Source organism: Pteronotus mesoamericanus, unplaced genomic scaffold, assembly GCF_021234165.1.
Source record: "Pteronotus mesoamericanus isolate MK-2021 breed Mesoamerican mustached bat unplaced genomic scaffold, CSHL_Meso_final scaffold_174, whole genome shotgun sequence".
In the NCBI taxonomy this organism is placed as follows: Eukaryota; Metazoa; Chordata; class Mammalia; order Chiroptera; family Mormoopidae; genus Pteronotus; species Pteronotus mesoamericanus.
Window position 1 is genome coordinate 44,203,857 of NW_026555309.1, and position 16,361 is coordinate 44,220,217.

Below are 16,361 nucleotides of genomic sequence, written 5' to 3' on the forward strand. Positions count from 1 at the left end.
AAATCAATTGTTGTGACGATTACTTGGGCTATGACACGTGGAACCCCGGCACAGCGCTGAGATACTGTAAGCACCAAGTCCTCTTCCAGCTACTGTTGTGCTTCTTATCTAAACTCAGACTCATCCAGACGTTGCTAATGGGAGGTCAACACAGAAAGGGTGAGGAAGGCCCCAAAGGCCACCGAAGTAGCTTGCAGGATCCCTGCTGGAACGCAAGACTGCTAATGTTGACTCATCATCCAACCCATTGTACCAACATGTTCGTATATCACTTAATTCTTGGGTATGTGTTGCTTCTTCGACCAAGAGATGGGAAAGTTATCTCATTGTCACTTGCAGGTACTTTACAATCTTAACAACAACCACAACCACAACATCAGAGTAAGAATGCAGGAAGTCACCGGTTCTTAGAAGCCGACCTGGGGCCAGGCCCCATCCCAGATGTTTGCCACGCATTGTCACCTTCTTCCCCGAGAATATTCATAAAGAGGCTCCTTATCTCCTCCATGATTCCTACAAGGAACCTGCAGTTTCAGAAAAGATGTCTCTTACTCATAGACTTATAGCTTAGAAGAAGAATTGGGATGGAAGCTCACGGGTTTTGCACCTGTGAAACTCCAAGGTGCAAAAATATCCTTCAGATCAGCATCAGCTCATACATGCGCACGAGCAGCACATCTCTAGGTATGTGATGACTCATAATCAGAACATGAAGGGCCCGAACACTAAGACTCTAAGGCTCTGTGCCCATGACAGTAGCAGAAAGGCCACTGCAAGCTTCTGTCTGCTCTGTTCACATGCTTACTACTTTGTCATAGTCAACTGCAAGTTGACTGACATTGGATACAAGTCACCAAGCCTGAGGCTGAGGACACTGAGGGGAATGACGATATAGCCCCTGCCCTCACAGAGCTCACAGTGAAGCAGAGATGAAGGCTGGTCTCACAAATAATAACCCTAGTCCTAAGGAAGCACTCAGAGTTCCCAAGGAGATGACATGAAGGTCAAGGTCAGCTCGGAGCACGAAGACATTCTCTGATGTGGGAGGCAGGGCTTGATCAGGACAGAAGGAAATTAAAATGGGTCCCTAACGATAGTAGGATGTTAGGATAGTAGAGACCCCACATGTCAAGAAACAAGGGTGAGAACAGAGTTAAGGCCAGTGAGGACAGAGTGGCTGACAGCAGAAAGCAGGATCCCGGACGTCACCCATTTCCAGCAGAGCTGCACTATGATGCTGGTCTCAAGGAAGCGAGGCTGGGACCGCATTCAGTAGATTTACATTCCCTAGAGAGTCACCGTGTGCTTGTCTGTGTCAGAGCGCAGGCTTTGGCCCAAAGTGGGACGGCGAGGGGCTCTGTGCATGCTGTGTATTGCTACACATGAGTCCACCTGGCTTACCCAGGGAGCGACCCGTTTTCCAAGAATCAGTGCCACTGAAGCCCCATGCCACCGTGGCTCCGCCCTGAAGAAGGGGCAGGTCTGGGCCATGCTGGGGAAGAAGGAACAGTCTCCAAAGTCAAAGAAAAGTTTGAGGAGATGCAGAGGGTTGTTCCTGGAGAATGAGAGTTTATGTGGGGAGAGATGGAAGCTGAGTTTGGCTGGAGTACAGGAGGGAGAGTGAGGAAGTAGAACTAAGTATTTACGCTTGTATGTGCTACTGGACAAACAGGTGGCCCCGGGGATGTAAGTGTGGTCAAAGGCACCAACTGGGAGACCGAGCAAACTTCGGTTTTAAGTCGCAGATTCATCACCCCGCCCCCCCCACACCTGTGCGACCTTAAGAAAGTTATTTAGCTTCTCTGAGCTACCAGTGCCTCCTTGTAACATGCAGATAAACAATTAGACCCAACTCATAGGGTTGCATGAGGGTGATGTAAAAAATGTCTAATGCAGCCCCAAATAAGTGCCCAATAACCCTTAGCTGGATTAATAGAATTATTGCCATTATTATTCTAATACAGCAAGTCTCCGCGGAAGGCATTGTGCCACATTGGGAAGGTGAGGTCTTTGGAATCACAACTGGATTGGGATCTTGGCTCTGTCACCTGCCAGGTGTGTCACATTAAGAAAAGCATTTCTGACGTGGTTCAGGGCAATGGCAGTCTGCGGCGGACAGCACCCCACCTCCCTGAGCCTCAGTTTCTCCACTTGTCCAGGGGAGATAAGAGCGCCCATCTGGTAGACCTATTGTGAGGCACAAATGAGGTAACCCAGGAAAGGCGCCAGCGCACGGCAGGCACCCAGAAAACACAGGCATCGCGAGCACGATTTTGGATGGCGCCCCGTTCGGCCCTGCCTCCCTCCTGAAAAAAATACCCACACCACCTAGAATGAGTCATATTTCACACATGGGCTATGATGACAGGTAAAGTAGGTCACTACACGGTGCCGAGAAAAGCAGCGAGGTGGATGATCGTGGGTGATTGATAGGCAGAGACAGACAGATGACAGATAAGCACACTCGCCAACTGTTCGCTCCGAGGAAGAGCCCTGACCAGCTCCCAGCCCTGCCATCAGAATTTATCTTCGCAGGAGAAACTGTTACCGCCATGGGTAGCTTTCCTCCTTTGTCCCTCTATGTCTCCTAAGTGTCTTTTGATATGAAACCTGCCAGGTGCTTGAAGCCATTCTGGAGTTTTCCAGGGGTTCTCTTTTTTTTTGCATAAAGATTTCCAGGTCCTCATCAATCAAATCTTTGTCTCGCCAAAACTGTTGAGACAGAACAACCACGCAGAAGCTCCGTTTGGCCGTGAGGCGTGCTCGGCCATGACCGTGGCGGGCGGGGGTAGGGGGCTTTGAAGCCAACCATCGTCCGAGGAGGCAGGCTGCTGCTGGAACTGGTCTGCGGTCAGGCGGGCCGGGGAGCCTGAGGGCCCCTCGCAGGTTGGCTGCGAGGCTTAGAAGGGCCTGTGCTGCTGGGAGCTCGGCCCCCAGCCCAACGGAGACACGGCCCTGGAGTCACGGCCATTGGCGGTACCAGAGCTGGCTCAACAAGTTCACCAGGGAGACGGCATGATCTAAGTGGACTGGACAGAAGAAAGGAAGGGACAGCATTCCCCAGTGTTTAAAGGAGAATGCAGAGGCTGTGTCAGAAAGCTCTAGGCACTGAACCAGGAACGGCAGCCTGAATGGGAGCCGGCCCATCACGCGGCCGGCGCCGACGGGTTGCGTGTGCGCTCAGCCCTCCCTCCCTCCCTCTCACACCCGCGCACACACACTTCTCTGCCCATAAAGCCAGGGCACCTGCTCTTCCTTCGGCAGCCAGGCACCCCCTGCTCATTTTTATTGTCAGTTGCTTTTTCTTACGCTTCTCCCTCCACCTGTAATGAAGGTTCGCAAAAACAGCCTTAGGGTCTCTCCCAGCTCTAAACAAAGTACCGTCATGCCACGTGGTCACTGCTTCTTATGGCTCTGCAGCTCGCGGAGCCTCAGGAGGCGAGAAATCAGTGGCGGGCTTTGAGTTCCACACAAACCTCAGAACAAGTCATCCCTGGGATCTGAAGTGCAACAACAAGCCTTGTCACACGCTCAGTGAATGCGCCCCCCATCACTACCTGGTTCAGGCAAGTCCCCTCGCCAAACCCAAGACGTGAGCACTGACCACCTTACGGCCTCTTCACTTCAGCCACTCGATGCTCTAACTCAGATCTGCTCCCTCTCCTCCTTAAAGCCTCCCCCACACACCCCGCCCCCAGGAGCCTCCCCGACCTCCCGCCCCTGTTCCAGCAGCAGCGGCAGCTCTGGCATCACAGCGGAACATGAATGGCCCTGTCCTTTTCTGCCTAGCAACCCCCTCATCCAGGTGGGCGGTCCTGATGCCTCCCGCGAGGGGCGGGCCTCCCAGTCACCCCCAGCACCTCATCGTGCCCCGGCTTGTCCATCCCTGACATCGCATCCCATGATCGCAACTTCATCTCCCACGGTTCATTGTGAACAACGAGCTCGTGCCCCCCTCTTCCTCATCTTTCTGCTCAGGATCCCTAAGGCAGAGCCGACGAGAACAGGAGCTCTGCCTCCTGGACGCGTGAATTAACGACAGTTTGTAAATAAATGAAGGGAGCACCAGGAGAGGACCCTGGGCTATTTGACGAGGCGCAGCGTGTCGGGAACTCCGAGAGGGCGGCACGCGTTCTGTCTGCAGGGGAGGAGGTCAGAGACAGCGGGCCGGGTGAGAAAAAGAGGGGACGCCAGGGCTCGACTCAAAGGGTTCTATTCAGAGAAACAGCTTTCATCAACGAGGTGTGAACCCAGTACAGAGTGGGGCAAGAGTAGGTTTACAGTTGTGATTACACGAACCAGTTTATTCTTGTCTTCTTATTTATACAGTACTGTATTATTTTCCACAGGCACCGCTGCAAACCTACTTTTACCCGCCCTGTGTATTCGGTGAAGGAAGTGCCCCCCGGGTCTGCCAGTCGCTGGCTGGGGGAGGCAGCTCTCGGCCCCTCCCCCTCCCTTTGCTGCACGCAGGGCTCCAGGGTCTGGAGAGCCAGGAACGGAGGTCTGCGGAGGGTTTCCCCGGAAGCGGGGCTCTGCGGGTTGTTGGCTGTGGAGGTCCTGAGACTGAAGGTCCCTCCCCCTGACCTCTCAGGGAGGGGAGGTGCTCGGACGGACAGCCTCCCTCCTCATCAACGCGGCTGGGCACTTAGGACAAGGCCAGCAGCACAATTTATCATTTTCAGGGTGTTTTCTTTATATTACTAAGAGTGAAATGTTTCCTAATTGATCAAGGAAAAATGTCATGACAACGTCTAAATCATGAACCACACTTTAATTTTTTCTTTAAATACCACAAGTAAATGTCCAAAAATAGAGTACTGGTCAAATAAATTATGATGGAACCCTATGACGGAATCTTTGCAGCTATTAAACACTGTAAAGAAGTGTACGGGGTTATGGAAAATGTTCCGGGCATGAAAAAAGAAAAAATAAAGACCTGGTATATTACATTTTTGTCACGGAAAACACATGTGCTTATAAAACAGTGTTTGGCTGGCGAAAGAAGAGAGAGGGGAGAAGAGAGACAGAGCGAGGGCAGAGGGGGGAGGTTCTGATTACAAGTGTAATATGTGTATTGTGGGAAATACGGAAAATTTATAAACATGCACACATGGGCGCAACTCAAAGTTCAAGATGAGGACATTTGATAAAATACATTTAAAGTTGTTTATGAAGAACATTTGACAACCAAGGGAAACACAAGAAGAGCAGGAAAGGACCTCACTCTCTTAACAGCTTCTACTCTGACTCACGGTCCATTCAAAGAACCTTCTAGAAAAGAAACAGCTGTGTTTTCGTGTATCTCTATTGACCGTGTCACTGGTGTCTCTAAAGCAATTATTCTTTGGAAATGTATTGAGTACTTGAAAGTTGCTAAGGGAATAGATCTTACACATTCTCAGCACACGACACACACGTCCAATGGTAACTACGCAAGGCGATGGACGTGTTCCCTAACCTTCTTTTCATGACACATATGTGTATCAAATCATCACACCGTACACCTTAATTTCACACGATGTTATATGTCACTTAAATCTCCATAAAGCTGGGAAACAAAACAGAAAAACAAGAACAGAAAGCAGAACCTCCCCCACGGAGGCCAATGACACTCCGTGTGGAGTCGGCTCGGTTTCCCGCTGGCAGGGAGAGAGACCCCTTCCTGGGGCCGGTGGTGGTGACTATCAGGCACCTGCTTAAACCAGGAAAGAACCGCCCGTCCACAACGGCCCCGGCCACCACTAACCAGCGGCGTCCGTCCGGGCCGGCGTCTTAGCTGCAATCAGAGGACGGGCAGGCTGCCGCGAGCCCGGGCAGCCGTGCGAATCCCGGGCCTCCCTTTAACCGGGGGCTGCCCAAACACTCCCTCCTGACGGCTGCGAAGGGTCCTGGAGGACAAGCAGAGCAACTGAGGTCAGAGAAGGTCCGTGAGTAGCCATAGTACCTGGCTAGGAACAGGAGAAGTGGAATTAGAACCTAGATCTCTGTCTTTCAGGGGACAGATCTGTGTCCCTGCTGTTCCCCTCAGTCTCCTCGAGAGGCTGAGAGGGAGCCGCTTTGAATGCAAAACCGGAGGGGACCTCACACAGGGCACCCAGCGTTCGGCTCGGCCTGGGTCCATGGGAAGTAATGGGCCCCGCAGGAGGCTCTGAGCTCCCCACAGGCCCTTCCCCCGCTGCGGGCTGCGCTCGCCTCTGCCGGGCCCTTCTCCTTACACGCCTGCCCAGCAGGTCCTCAGCCAGGGGTTAAGAGGATAAAAGGCTTACAGCAGCAGCAGGCCTCTGAAGTCACAGAGTCTAAAGTGAAAAAAGAAAAACCGGGATCACTGTTAACCGGAGCGTGGATTCGCTAGAAAAATAATCTGGAACCTCTATCTCTGTAAGCACTTGGGTAACTAGCCTCTGCTCACGCTCCATGAAAATAATTATAATAAATGCTGTTTTATGGGGAGGGGAAGGTCACATTTGTATGGAAATACTAATGACAGGATTTAAGGGAAAGAAAGCATCTCAGAGATTATTGGGCCTACCCATCCCCCATGCGCTAGGTGGAAATGCAAGGGCCCCCCGGTCAGACTGATTTAAACAAACACACAGAGAACGACTCGGTTTGCACAACTGGAAACTCATGGAGCTGAAATAGTGAATTACATCTGCGGCTTCTGGAGTGAAAATCATACCCTCTGACCATTCATCAGGGGGACGCTGTCTCTGCAAACGTGTCCCTGTCCAGGCGCTGGCAATGCTGACCTTGCAGGTCCACCTCCACTCTGGCCTCCCAGGCCTTCCCTCTGCAAAGCTGAGCGCTCGGTGCGCCTCTCAGCCATTTCTGATCCCCTGTCCCTCTCAAACTGGGAATGACTGAAAGGGCCCACAAGCAGCCAACAAGGCCTGTTCAGAAAACATCCAGCCATTGTTAATATAATGAGAACAGTTTGTGCAACATCAGTGCAACCTGGCAGTCAAGAAGAGTGGACTGGAATGCACAGGTGTGAAAAATGACCACTTCGCTGTACTAGTCAGCGGGGGCATAGATGCCGTTGAGCGAGCATGTATACTGTGTGGCTGTCGCATTGAAAATGAGTAGAGCAACGAATCTGCATCCAATTTTGAGTTAAGCTTGAACGTTCCTCCATGGAAACTATTCGGATGATTCAGAGGGTCGCAGCTCTGGGCAGCTGGTGACTGGCAGCTTCATTACAGCAACACGCCCGCTCATGCATCACGCCTCCTGCAGAGTTTTTTGGTGAAACACCAAGTCACCCAGGTGACTCAGCCCCTCCTACAGCTCAGATTTAGTGCCCGGCAACTTTTGGCTTACTTTAAATAGCAATTGAGTTTCCCAAAACTCAAATCACCTTTGAAAGGGAAGAGAAATCAGTCTGTACATGAGATTCAGGAAAACACGACGGGGCAGCTGATGGCAGCTGGGAGAACGGTGTGAGGTCCCCAGGCGCCTGCTTTGAAGGGGACTGAGGTACCATTGTCCTACATACAATGTTTCTTGTATCTTGTATCTTCTTCAATAAATGTTTCTATTTTTCATACTACATGGCTGGATACCTCCTGGACAGACCTCGTATTTTAATAAAAGTAAAAAAAAGAAGAAGGAGGATTGTTTGTGACAGAACCAGACGGATCAATTAATTGATCTCTGGCAGGCAAAGATAATTGCATTTCTGGGTCTATTAAGGCCCATCCGGGCTGGTTAGCTAATTTCACAGGGAGCCGGCTGTCCCTGGACATCAGGCCGTGACGGGCAATGTCGCAGCACCAACACGACAGCATTTTCTTTCAGGAATCACTTGGCTTAGAACTCAGCCATTTTCCCTCTGGGACGGAAAAGGCAGGTGAGTTTGTTCAGAGAGGCTCGCAGGCGTAACATTTCTGTGAGCATTCGGCCTCTCCTATCGGATCTGCGAGCACTGATGGTAGGCCCTCTCTGCACAACTGCTCGGTGGACAGGACCGAGGTTATCTGCAAAATCACCCAGCAGCTCCGAGCAGAAAATCTGCTAGAGGGTACTGTAGAGAAGGCAGGGCAAAGAGACAGACGAGGACGCTGAACCTCCAACGATGAAAAACCTCACTTGGTGAAAATCGGTTTGATTTAGAGCCTCGTATGAATTAAGGTTGATGATGAAATTTAAATTCATTCTCAATGAAAAAAAGATTCGTTCCCTTTCAGCGAACAGTATTAGAAATGAAGGTTCACATTCTCATAAATAGGTATAAATGAGTTTTATATATATATATATAATGACTTACAAATCACGTAATGGGCTTTATCACTCGTCGTTCATTTAGGTATGGTACTTCCTAATGAGAAAATTACCGTAAATGAAATAAGATCTCCCCACTGCTCTCCGACTCCCAGAGCCCCCGTTGGAAAGCCAACCCAGAGCCTCCGCAGGGGCTCGAGCAGAAGACGTGCGGGGAGGCAGCTAAGGTCCACGCTCCCACTGGAGGACAGCAGACGTCACAACCCCATTAGGAAAGGGTTGGTCTGGGCCACTAACTTCCCTACAAGCAGGAGCCTAACAAAGCCCGGCCCGGATAAGGGATAAGCGCTATAACCCCCTCCCTCCCTCCCCTCCCCGTCCATACGCTTCCCCTCACGTTCGTCCCCCTGACAACACTGAGCCATTCTGGTCTGCACCTGCCTTTCCGGGTCCTCTGCACAGCTGACTCCCACCCATCAGGTGATAAGTGACAAGTGACAGCTGTGAGCTCGTCTCCTCCCAGGGCAACTTCTCTGACTCTGCCCGCAGATTGGATTCCCCATCTGTTTCTCCTCACAGCACCCCAAGCCCCTCTCCATGACAGAAAGCATCGCACATCACAGTCCCTTTCCATGGAGCCTCTGTCTTCTCATTGGCTGGTGAACACTTAAGGGCAGCCTACTCTACATGGTCCTGGTTCGAGAGCCGAATGTAGTAACATATATTGGTGTTCACGGTACTGGCTGTGTGAATGGACGACAGAACCAAACATACAAGATATGCTTCAGGAAGAGAGAAAAGGGGATTCCTAAAAACTGGGCTGAATACAGTAAGTAATAGCAATATGCAGGAATGGTTGGGAGAGGGGTTCACACTGGAGCTGGACTTTGCACAGGGTAGAATTTTTACGGCAGACGTTAGGAGGAGGAGGGACAAGAAGGGTCTGAGCACAGACAACAAGGTGGAAGAAGGCCAAGGTCAAACCGCTCAGGCTTTGGGTGCTAGACTGAGGAGTGAGCACAGCAGTGACAATTTAGATAGCATCTACTAGATATCAGGCACCAGGCTAGCTGTCCTGCCTATATTAATTAGTGCAATTAATGCCATGATGCCCTGAGATAGACTTTGTCATCATCATTTAACAGGTGATAAAAAATGTGGCTCTGAATGTTTTAAAGAGATGTCCTCACATGCTCAGTGCTTATAAGTAGCAGCACCTGGCTTCAGAGTCAGGCCTGAGCCCCAAGCCAGGGTCCCGAAGGCCCTCCTAGCCCTGCCTCTTGTCGGGACGAGTCTGGCCAACAACAAGCACAGGGGTGACGATTCGTGATGCTCGTGGACTGGGTGGAAGAGGGGCTTTTCCTTTGAGAATCTGCCTCAGTCAACATAGACTTTGGATAAATGCAGGTTGGCTGTTTGTTCAAAGCAATCAGAAAGAGGTAGCGTGCAACCTGGGTCTATAAAGACTACGCACAAGTCAATATAAATGTACCAGAAGCAAGCAACTCCTTGATTGGGATAATTCTCATGCAAAACTCTGAGTTCTGTGTCCATGTGGTTCACAGCAAGTCACAGGGAAGCATCTCTCTGGCCGGATGGGGAAACAGTGAGTGGGGACACCTGAGCGGCGGCTCAAGGGGGCACCTCCCAGCAACTGGAGAAGCCCGGTGGCAGGTGGGTGAGCACAGTCAAAGCCAGCCTGTGGGAGGGCGCGCTCCCTGTTTTGCAAGCTCCAACGCTAATTTCTGCCACCCAAGGACCCGACGCAGCACACAGTCACACACCCGCACGACCCCACAACGGAACAGCTTCCCTCTGTGTAACGCCATCAGCAGATCGCCCACTGTCTTTCACCCGGGCTCCGCCCTGCCCATGAGGCTTGGATGGCAGCCATCACTTCCCCGTGGAGTGCTTACTGGGTAAAGTAATTACATTTCACCATAAGCAGGATCCTGGGGGATTCCGAGCAGAAAAATCCTTAGCCCTCGAGCGTCAGGGATCATGCCTGTCAGCAGCTTCCCTGGCAGGTGCAGAATCCTGGCCGATGTCACACCCAGCCGGTCCGCAGCTGCCTGTGTCAGGACCCAGGGGACTGGGGACCATGGACCTCACTGTCTTATTACTGATGGGGCCTTCAGGAGAGAGCCTAGAACTTACTCCATCACCCTGAGAGGTCTAACTGCCTTCACCCAAATGTTGTCTTGTTTACAGGTTGTTTAAGAATGTAGGTGCTATGGATTCCACCCTCAAGCATGTTTGATCATAAGAGTATGTCCAAATCCACATCAGAATAATGCCCCTAAGTGTTCACACTCCTTGACATCATGAAATGCTAACGTTAAGAGCTAGGAGACATTTGTGAGAGTCCTTGTTCTGCCAGATGGACCAGAGGTCGGTCACCAACTATGGATGATTTGCATGTTTACCAGTAAGAAAATTTTTGAGCATGCACCCCTCAAAATGTATACTTATTTTAAAATTGTGTGTGTATACAATTCTACTCGTGTACAATATGCATTATAAACATAGGGAAAGGTCTTTTAAAAGATAGGAAATACAACAATCCATGTTTTGAAAATTAATTATTTTATGTTTAATGGACCCATAACCTTTTTGTCCATATATATATATGTGATTCAAAGTTCTGGCTTTAACTTACCCTAATCACTATTAGATTTTAGTGGTGAGCATGACTAAATGAGATGCCTCCCCAAGCCACACAGGTCTAGAAAGATCAGCATGGCAGACTTGCTGAATAAGCCATGATTTCCGTACTTTTCTTTCAACCTCTTTTAATGACAGGGGTCTCCTCGTGTTTTGGACTCATCGCTTTGCAATGTCTTGATTTCATACCAGCCTGAGTCCCAGTAAAACCTGAAGGCCCTACACTGATACAGGTAGGATGAGGTGCGTTATGAATAATTATGATTACAAATCCATCTATCAATTTTTTAAGAAGTCCAAATGGCTCAGTCTACTTATTTTTTCATCTGATGGACTTGTCATGCCATCTGCATGCATGTCATCAACAGGCTTGGGCAAGGGGAGCGTAGGTGGGGCTCTGTCCTTCCCTGGTGTTTGCGATACTTTCATTATTTACCTTCACTTCATGATGATTTTCTTACAGTGTTTGTTTCTAAGCCACTTGCTACTCTATGAGGGTTGATGCAGTTAAAACGAGAAGACAACAGACAGATGAGCATCACTGGCTGGCCACAAACTGCAATATACAGCGACCAGAGGGGGCACTGTTCACTTACTTGACCTGTGGGACACCCACTTTTATTCTGACGCCCGAGTGACTGAGTGGAACTCATGACCTTGAGCCACGTGGACTCAACAGGGCTGCCAGGGGCAGCCAGAAGTCCGATTGTTAAAGAAGCTTGATTTCCCGCCGATTTCTGGTTAAAACTATTGTAAATGGAAGCTCTAGTGTTCTCTCCCCACATCCCGACGGACATACTGTGCACCCCTGGGCAGGTGCGGCCCACTTCAGAGTATCCAACCTTGCATAACAGGAAACAATGTGGGCTCTTGAGCAAGAAAGCACAGGCCCAAATCCCACATCTGCTGTGTTCGAGCTGTGTACTGCTTACTGCCCTGGTCCCAAGTCACCTCTCTGGCATGACACAGGTAATACCACTTATTCCTCTGGTTGGTGACAAGGGGTCAGGAGATATGAACAGAAAACTACCGAACACCATGACAGACCCATGACATGATCAAAATGCTTCCTTTTCTTATAAATGTGGAACTTGAAGAGCAGAGTGGAGGGAGATGACCAAGCGGCTCCCACAAGCAGAAGCCAAGCCAGGTCACAGGAGGCTTGGCCCCAAGTCCTGGCCCTTCTCACCACATCAAATGAGTTCTGACCCAGTGAGGGGGCCGGAGCGAGGGCGATGGGCGTCCACAGACGCAAAGCTCTGCCGCATGCGAGTCCAGCTCCAGAACCCTACCCAGAACCCCTCATGCTGCCCCTTTCCCTCCAACACAGAGCTGGTCCCAGACCATTTCCTGGTAATGCATGTCACCTACCAAAAGGACTCAGCACCATGAAGTTCATCTTTTGTAACCAAGAACCATGACACGTAAGAGGCACTTGAAGCACTCACTTCAGAATGGTCCCTTTGGAACCTGAAGTGGCAATAAACATGCACAGTCTTCCTCCTCCATCAAGAAATGGTGTCTTCTTCCCAGCCTGGAATCCAGCCTGGCCTTGTCCTGGCTTTGGACCACAGAACACCATGGAAACAACGTGACACAGGTCCTGAGGTCAGACTACAAGAGGCTGTGTGCGCTCCCACCTTGCTCTCGGGCCGAGGTGCAAACAAACGAGCCGGGCCAGCCGGCTGGAGGATGAGAGCCAGCAGAGGGCAGAACCCAGCCTCCCAGCCACGCACCCCCCGCCCCAAGGGGGTCCAGTAGGGATCAGCTAAGCCCAGTCCGGCTCCGTGGAACCTCCAGGCTGAGCCCAGCTCACATCGCTGATGCTCGGACTCACAAGCCAAATCCAAAGTTGTTTTGAGCCTCTAAGGTTTAGAGTCATTTGCTATGCAGCAAAAACAAATCAACAGGTACCTATAGTTCTGCTCTGTTACTACGCGCACATCACACAGTGTCTGTGAACTTGGGTTCCCTGGTCTGTAGCTTGGGGAAGGAGAGCGGTCCCGTGAGGACACAGAGTCCTGGGCTGTGCTTAGGTGCCATCTATAACCATTCAGCATCACTGTCAATTATCTGCAGTGACCCTGAGAGGTAAGTCTGTCATTGGGAAACTACTGGGATCCTGCGTGGAACAGGCCAAATTCAGAGGTCGCCCTCAGAAACTGGAAGCCACTGGATTTCATTATGTAGTTAAAGAGGACATCGTAAATGCTCAGTTTCTGAGAGAGCTGGGCACAGGTTATCAGGACTAAACAAGCTTCATTTCCGATGAATTCACTCTCCTTTAACACGGACTGACAGCTTGAGCGGAAAGACCAACTACGGAGAGAACAGGCAGAAGAAAGCGCAGGAGGAGGAGAGAAATTAGCACATTTTCTAGTCTCTCAATATACAGTTTATTTTTAAATGCACTAGAGGTTTGGATTTTCCACTAGGCAGGAAAGACAATGGAGGAGGGAAACTTTTTCATTAATCCAAAAGTTGCTGTAACCTGTCCTCTCTTCTCCACCCCCTCCGCCCCCGCCAGGAGAAAAAACATGCACAAATATCCACAGAACACAAACAAAGGAGCAGACTCACCCTCTCTGAAAGAGATCCACGTTATAAAACTTATGGAGCTCTACAGAAAACTCAACCGTTCCTTGTACTTCAGACATGATCCTGTTGGTTCATTACCTGAAAAACAAGAGAGAAACGAACAGCTTGAGATCACACCCACCCAACACAGACAGCCTGAGCTCCTAGAACAGGAAGATACAGCGCAGCCGTAGGTGGACAGGAGTTTCTGATGAACAGGGCCATGACGTGTCTGCCCCCGGGGGTCACCGCCCATCATTCCTTTCCTAGGGAAAGGCGCAGGGAGAGGAAGTGACTGGCTCGGCGTCACACAGCTCACGCCTGGGGGGACCCAGGTATCCTGGTTCCAAGGCAGGGCTCAGTGGCAGCCCTTCCCCCTCCGTCTCCCGGCGGTGGCCTTCCAGCTACAAGGACCTGCTTCATGGCCAAGAGCCCTCAGAGCCCTTCCACTGTCCACCTGGGCAGCCCTCCGCAAGCCACTCACGTCTCCCCTTCCCGGCCTCCTCATCTGCCACGTGAAGACGGGAACTAGCACACGGCTCTAGCCGATGATGTGACCATGAAGTGAACTGGCCACATTGAGCACTTGGCACAGTTCCTGACATGGAACAAATACTCAATGAATGGGGTATGCCATTCATAAGAACTCATAACTGAAAGTACTTACTATCATGGTTAAAGTGATAGAAAGCCCATATCCTTTCTGCCCCCAAGTCAACTCAGGGACCAGACCACCACCAGGGCTGTGGTTCAGAGCCCAGCCTCCCCGAGCTCATGGGGCCTTCCCTGCTCCCCAGCCGCGGCAAGGGTGCCACCCGGGGAAACATTTCTGAAGATGCAGAGTGCCACGTGCCCTGACCTCTGTAAATTCTGCAAGAGGGAACTTCAGGCTGATGAGTCTGGGAAGACCTGACTCACAAAGTGTGCTGCAAGCCCACCTCCCTAACGGCTCAGCTGCAGAGGCCTGCCCTGGACCCCCCTAACTCCCAGGAGCCAGCCAGAGTCTGACCGTCTTTCAACCTCAAGTTCAAGCCATTGCCAGGAAAAGGCAGAGGGAGCGGCCAGCCAATAAAGCCTCCTCCAGGCACAAGGCTTTATCCCCCACCCTGTGCCTTGGCTGAGCCTGAATCAGCCCCCCTTAGTTCTTACAGCAGGTGGTCTCTTGCGGGTTCCAGCTCCCTACACGCACGGGGCAGAATGGAGGGGCAGTAGGGAGGCTGCGAACTCAAGGCGAGCACAGATATGAACGACGTCAGCCATTTCCTGGCAAACTGGCACTCGCTCATCCGCGGTGGCAGTAATTATTGTTGCTTCTGCTTCACCACTGTTGGCAGAGACTCAAAAGGCCCCTTGTGGGTTCCAGACACACAGCATTGGGCTTCCCTCCTTTATTCCTGAGGTCCGAGAGTCCTGGCGGGCTGGACTCCACGTCCACTGCCGTGGGCTGGCTATTTGTGCTTTTCATTGCAACATTTCTAAAATGTTGACGTGGTTATTTACATTTTCTAAAATGTTTTGGAACATCTTCAGTTGCCTCTGAGGGAATTTGTTAAAAATATGAAGAACGATTGAGTATTTTGGAGAAATACCATGATCCCAAATCCTCTGTTCGCTACTGCCTGGCGCCCAATCCTTTTACAAACATGTTTTCCTTTAAAATGTAATTTTTCTCTTCAAACATCAATCTTCCAAGTGTGTGGCCTTTGAAAAATGAAATGAAAAAAAGAGCACGTTGATCTTCCTACGCATCAGCCTTCGCTTCCTGAAAAGGGCACGCGGAGTTAATGTGCTCAAAAGATTATAAATCGCAGCGTTAGGACAAGGTGAGTGGGACGGTGCAGGAGAGGACCTGCTCGAGCTACGGAGCAGGGAGCGGGAGGTGGCGAGGGTCGCGCGGCACCCAGACCCCCCGCCAGCCGCCCAAAGCAGCGAACCAGCGCACAGCCTTCCCGCATCCTAGGGCAGCAGGGAAACCCTTTCAGGATGACCTGCAGGGAGCTGCCTTCTCCCCACCCCCAACCCCTCCAGGCGAGTCTTCTGAGGAGGGTCAGCCCAGTTTTCTGCCCAATCACCATGGGGAGAACCTGCTCTGTGGTTGAGGAAAATGATCTGCGTAGTGATGAAGGCCAGCCTTCCTTCATCAGAGGGGGAGGGGCGCCTAAGAGCTGCCTTCTGTCTGCTGAGGGAGCACCTCACAGGCCTTGGGCGCCCACCCGGGCTCACCTCCGCACAGGGCCTTGCACAGGCCACGTGACATCTGGGAGTCTCAGTGTTTCCACCCAGAACAGGGGCCTACGCTGTCTTTTCAGGGCGTTTTTGCTGAACTCACTGTCTCCACTCCCCGGGAGCAGCCCCCGGGGCTGCTCAAAGCCCCAGGGGTGCCCAGGCCACTGAGCCACGTCCTGGAGCTGCCACAACACACAGGTCAGAAAGGAGAGTTGGACCACCGCTGTGGTCCTCGGAGACAAATGCCATGACAGAAGACTGCACAGAGCAGGCAACGATGCTCCGTGGTGATGACTGCGGCCCATGGGACCGCCTGTCTGCATCCGCCCAGCCCAAGGGACACAGCTCAGCCCCTCGGCACCCGAACAAACTCAGGCAAGACCTTAACCGCTTATACCTCAGTTTTCCCGACTAGAAATTGCTTTGGAGTCAGGCGCATGGTAAGAAGTTTAGCAAGCACAAGCTGTGACGCTGGAACACCTAAAACCGATGTTGGGGACACGGCAGGGGAGAGGCGGTGGCTAACCGACAGGCTGCGCGCCTCGCTGGGGTGTCCGCCCAGCAGGGGCCAGGGCAACCGCAGAACTCAGGTCTCTGCCTACCCTCTGTCCAGCAAAGGCAGTCCCAGTGGCCTGGCCCCCCAACGTTGCAAGGCACTTTCCTTCCTTCCA

General features: G+C 51.5%; 1 protein-coding gene across 1 annotated transcript in view; it reads right to left on the minus strand.

Annotated features, from left to right (window-relative positions):
• FAM135B (family with sequence similarity 135 member B) overlaps positions 1 to 13,544 on the minus strand; it is a 105,206-nt gene extending 91,662 nt beyond the window's left edge. Inside the window, exon 1 of the mRNA XM_054590106.1 lies at positions 13,468 to 13,544. Within this exon, the coding sequence (XP_054446081.1) occupies positions 13,468 to 13,544 (77 nt within the window). The remainder of the gene's footprint in view (positions 1 to 13,467) is intronic.
• Positions 13,545 to 16,361: the final 2,817 nt, after the last annotated feature.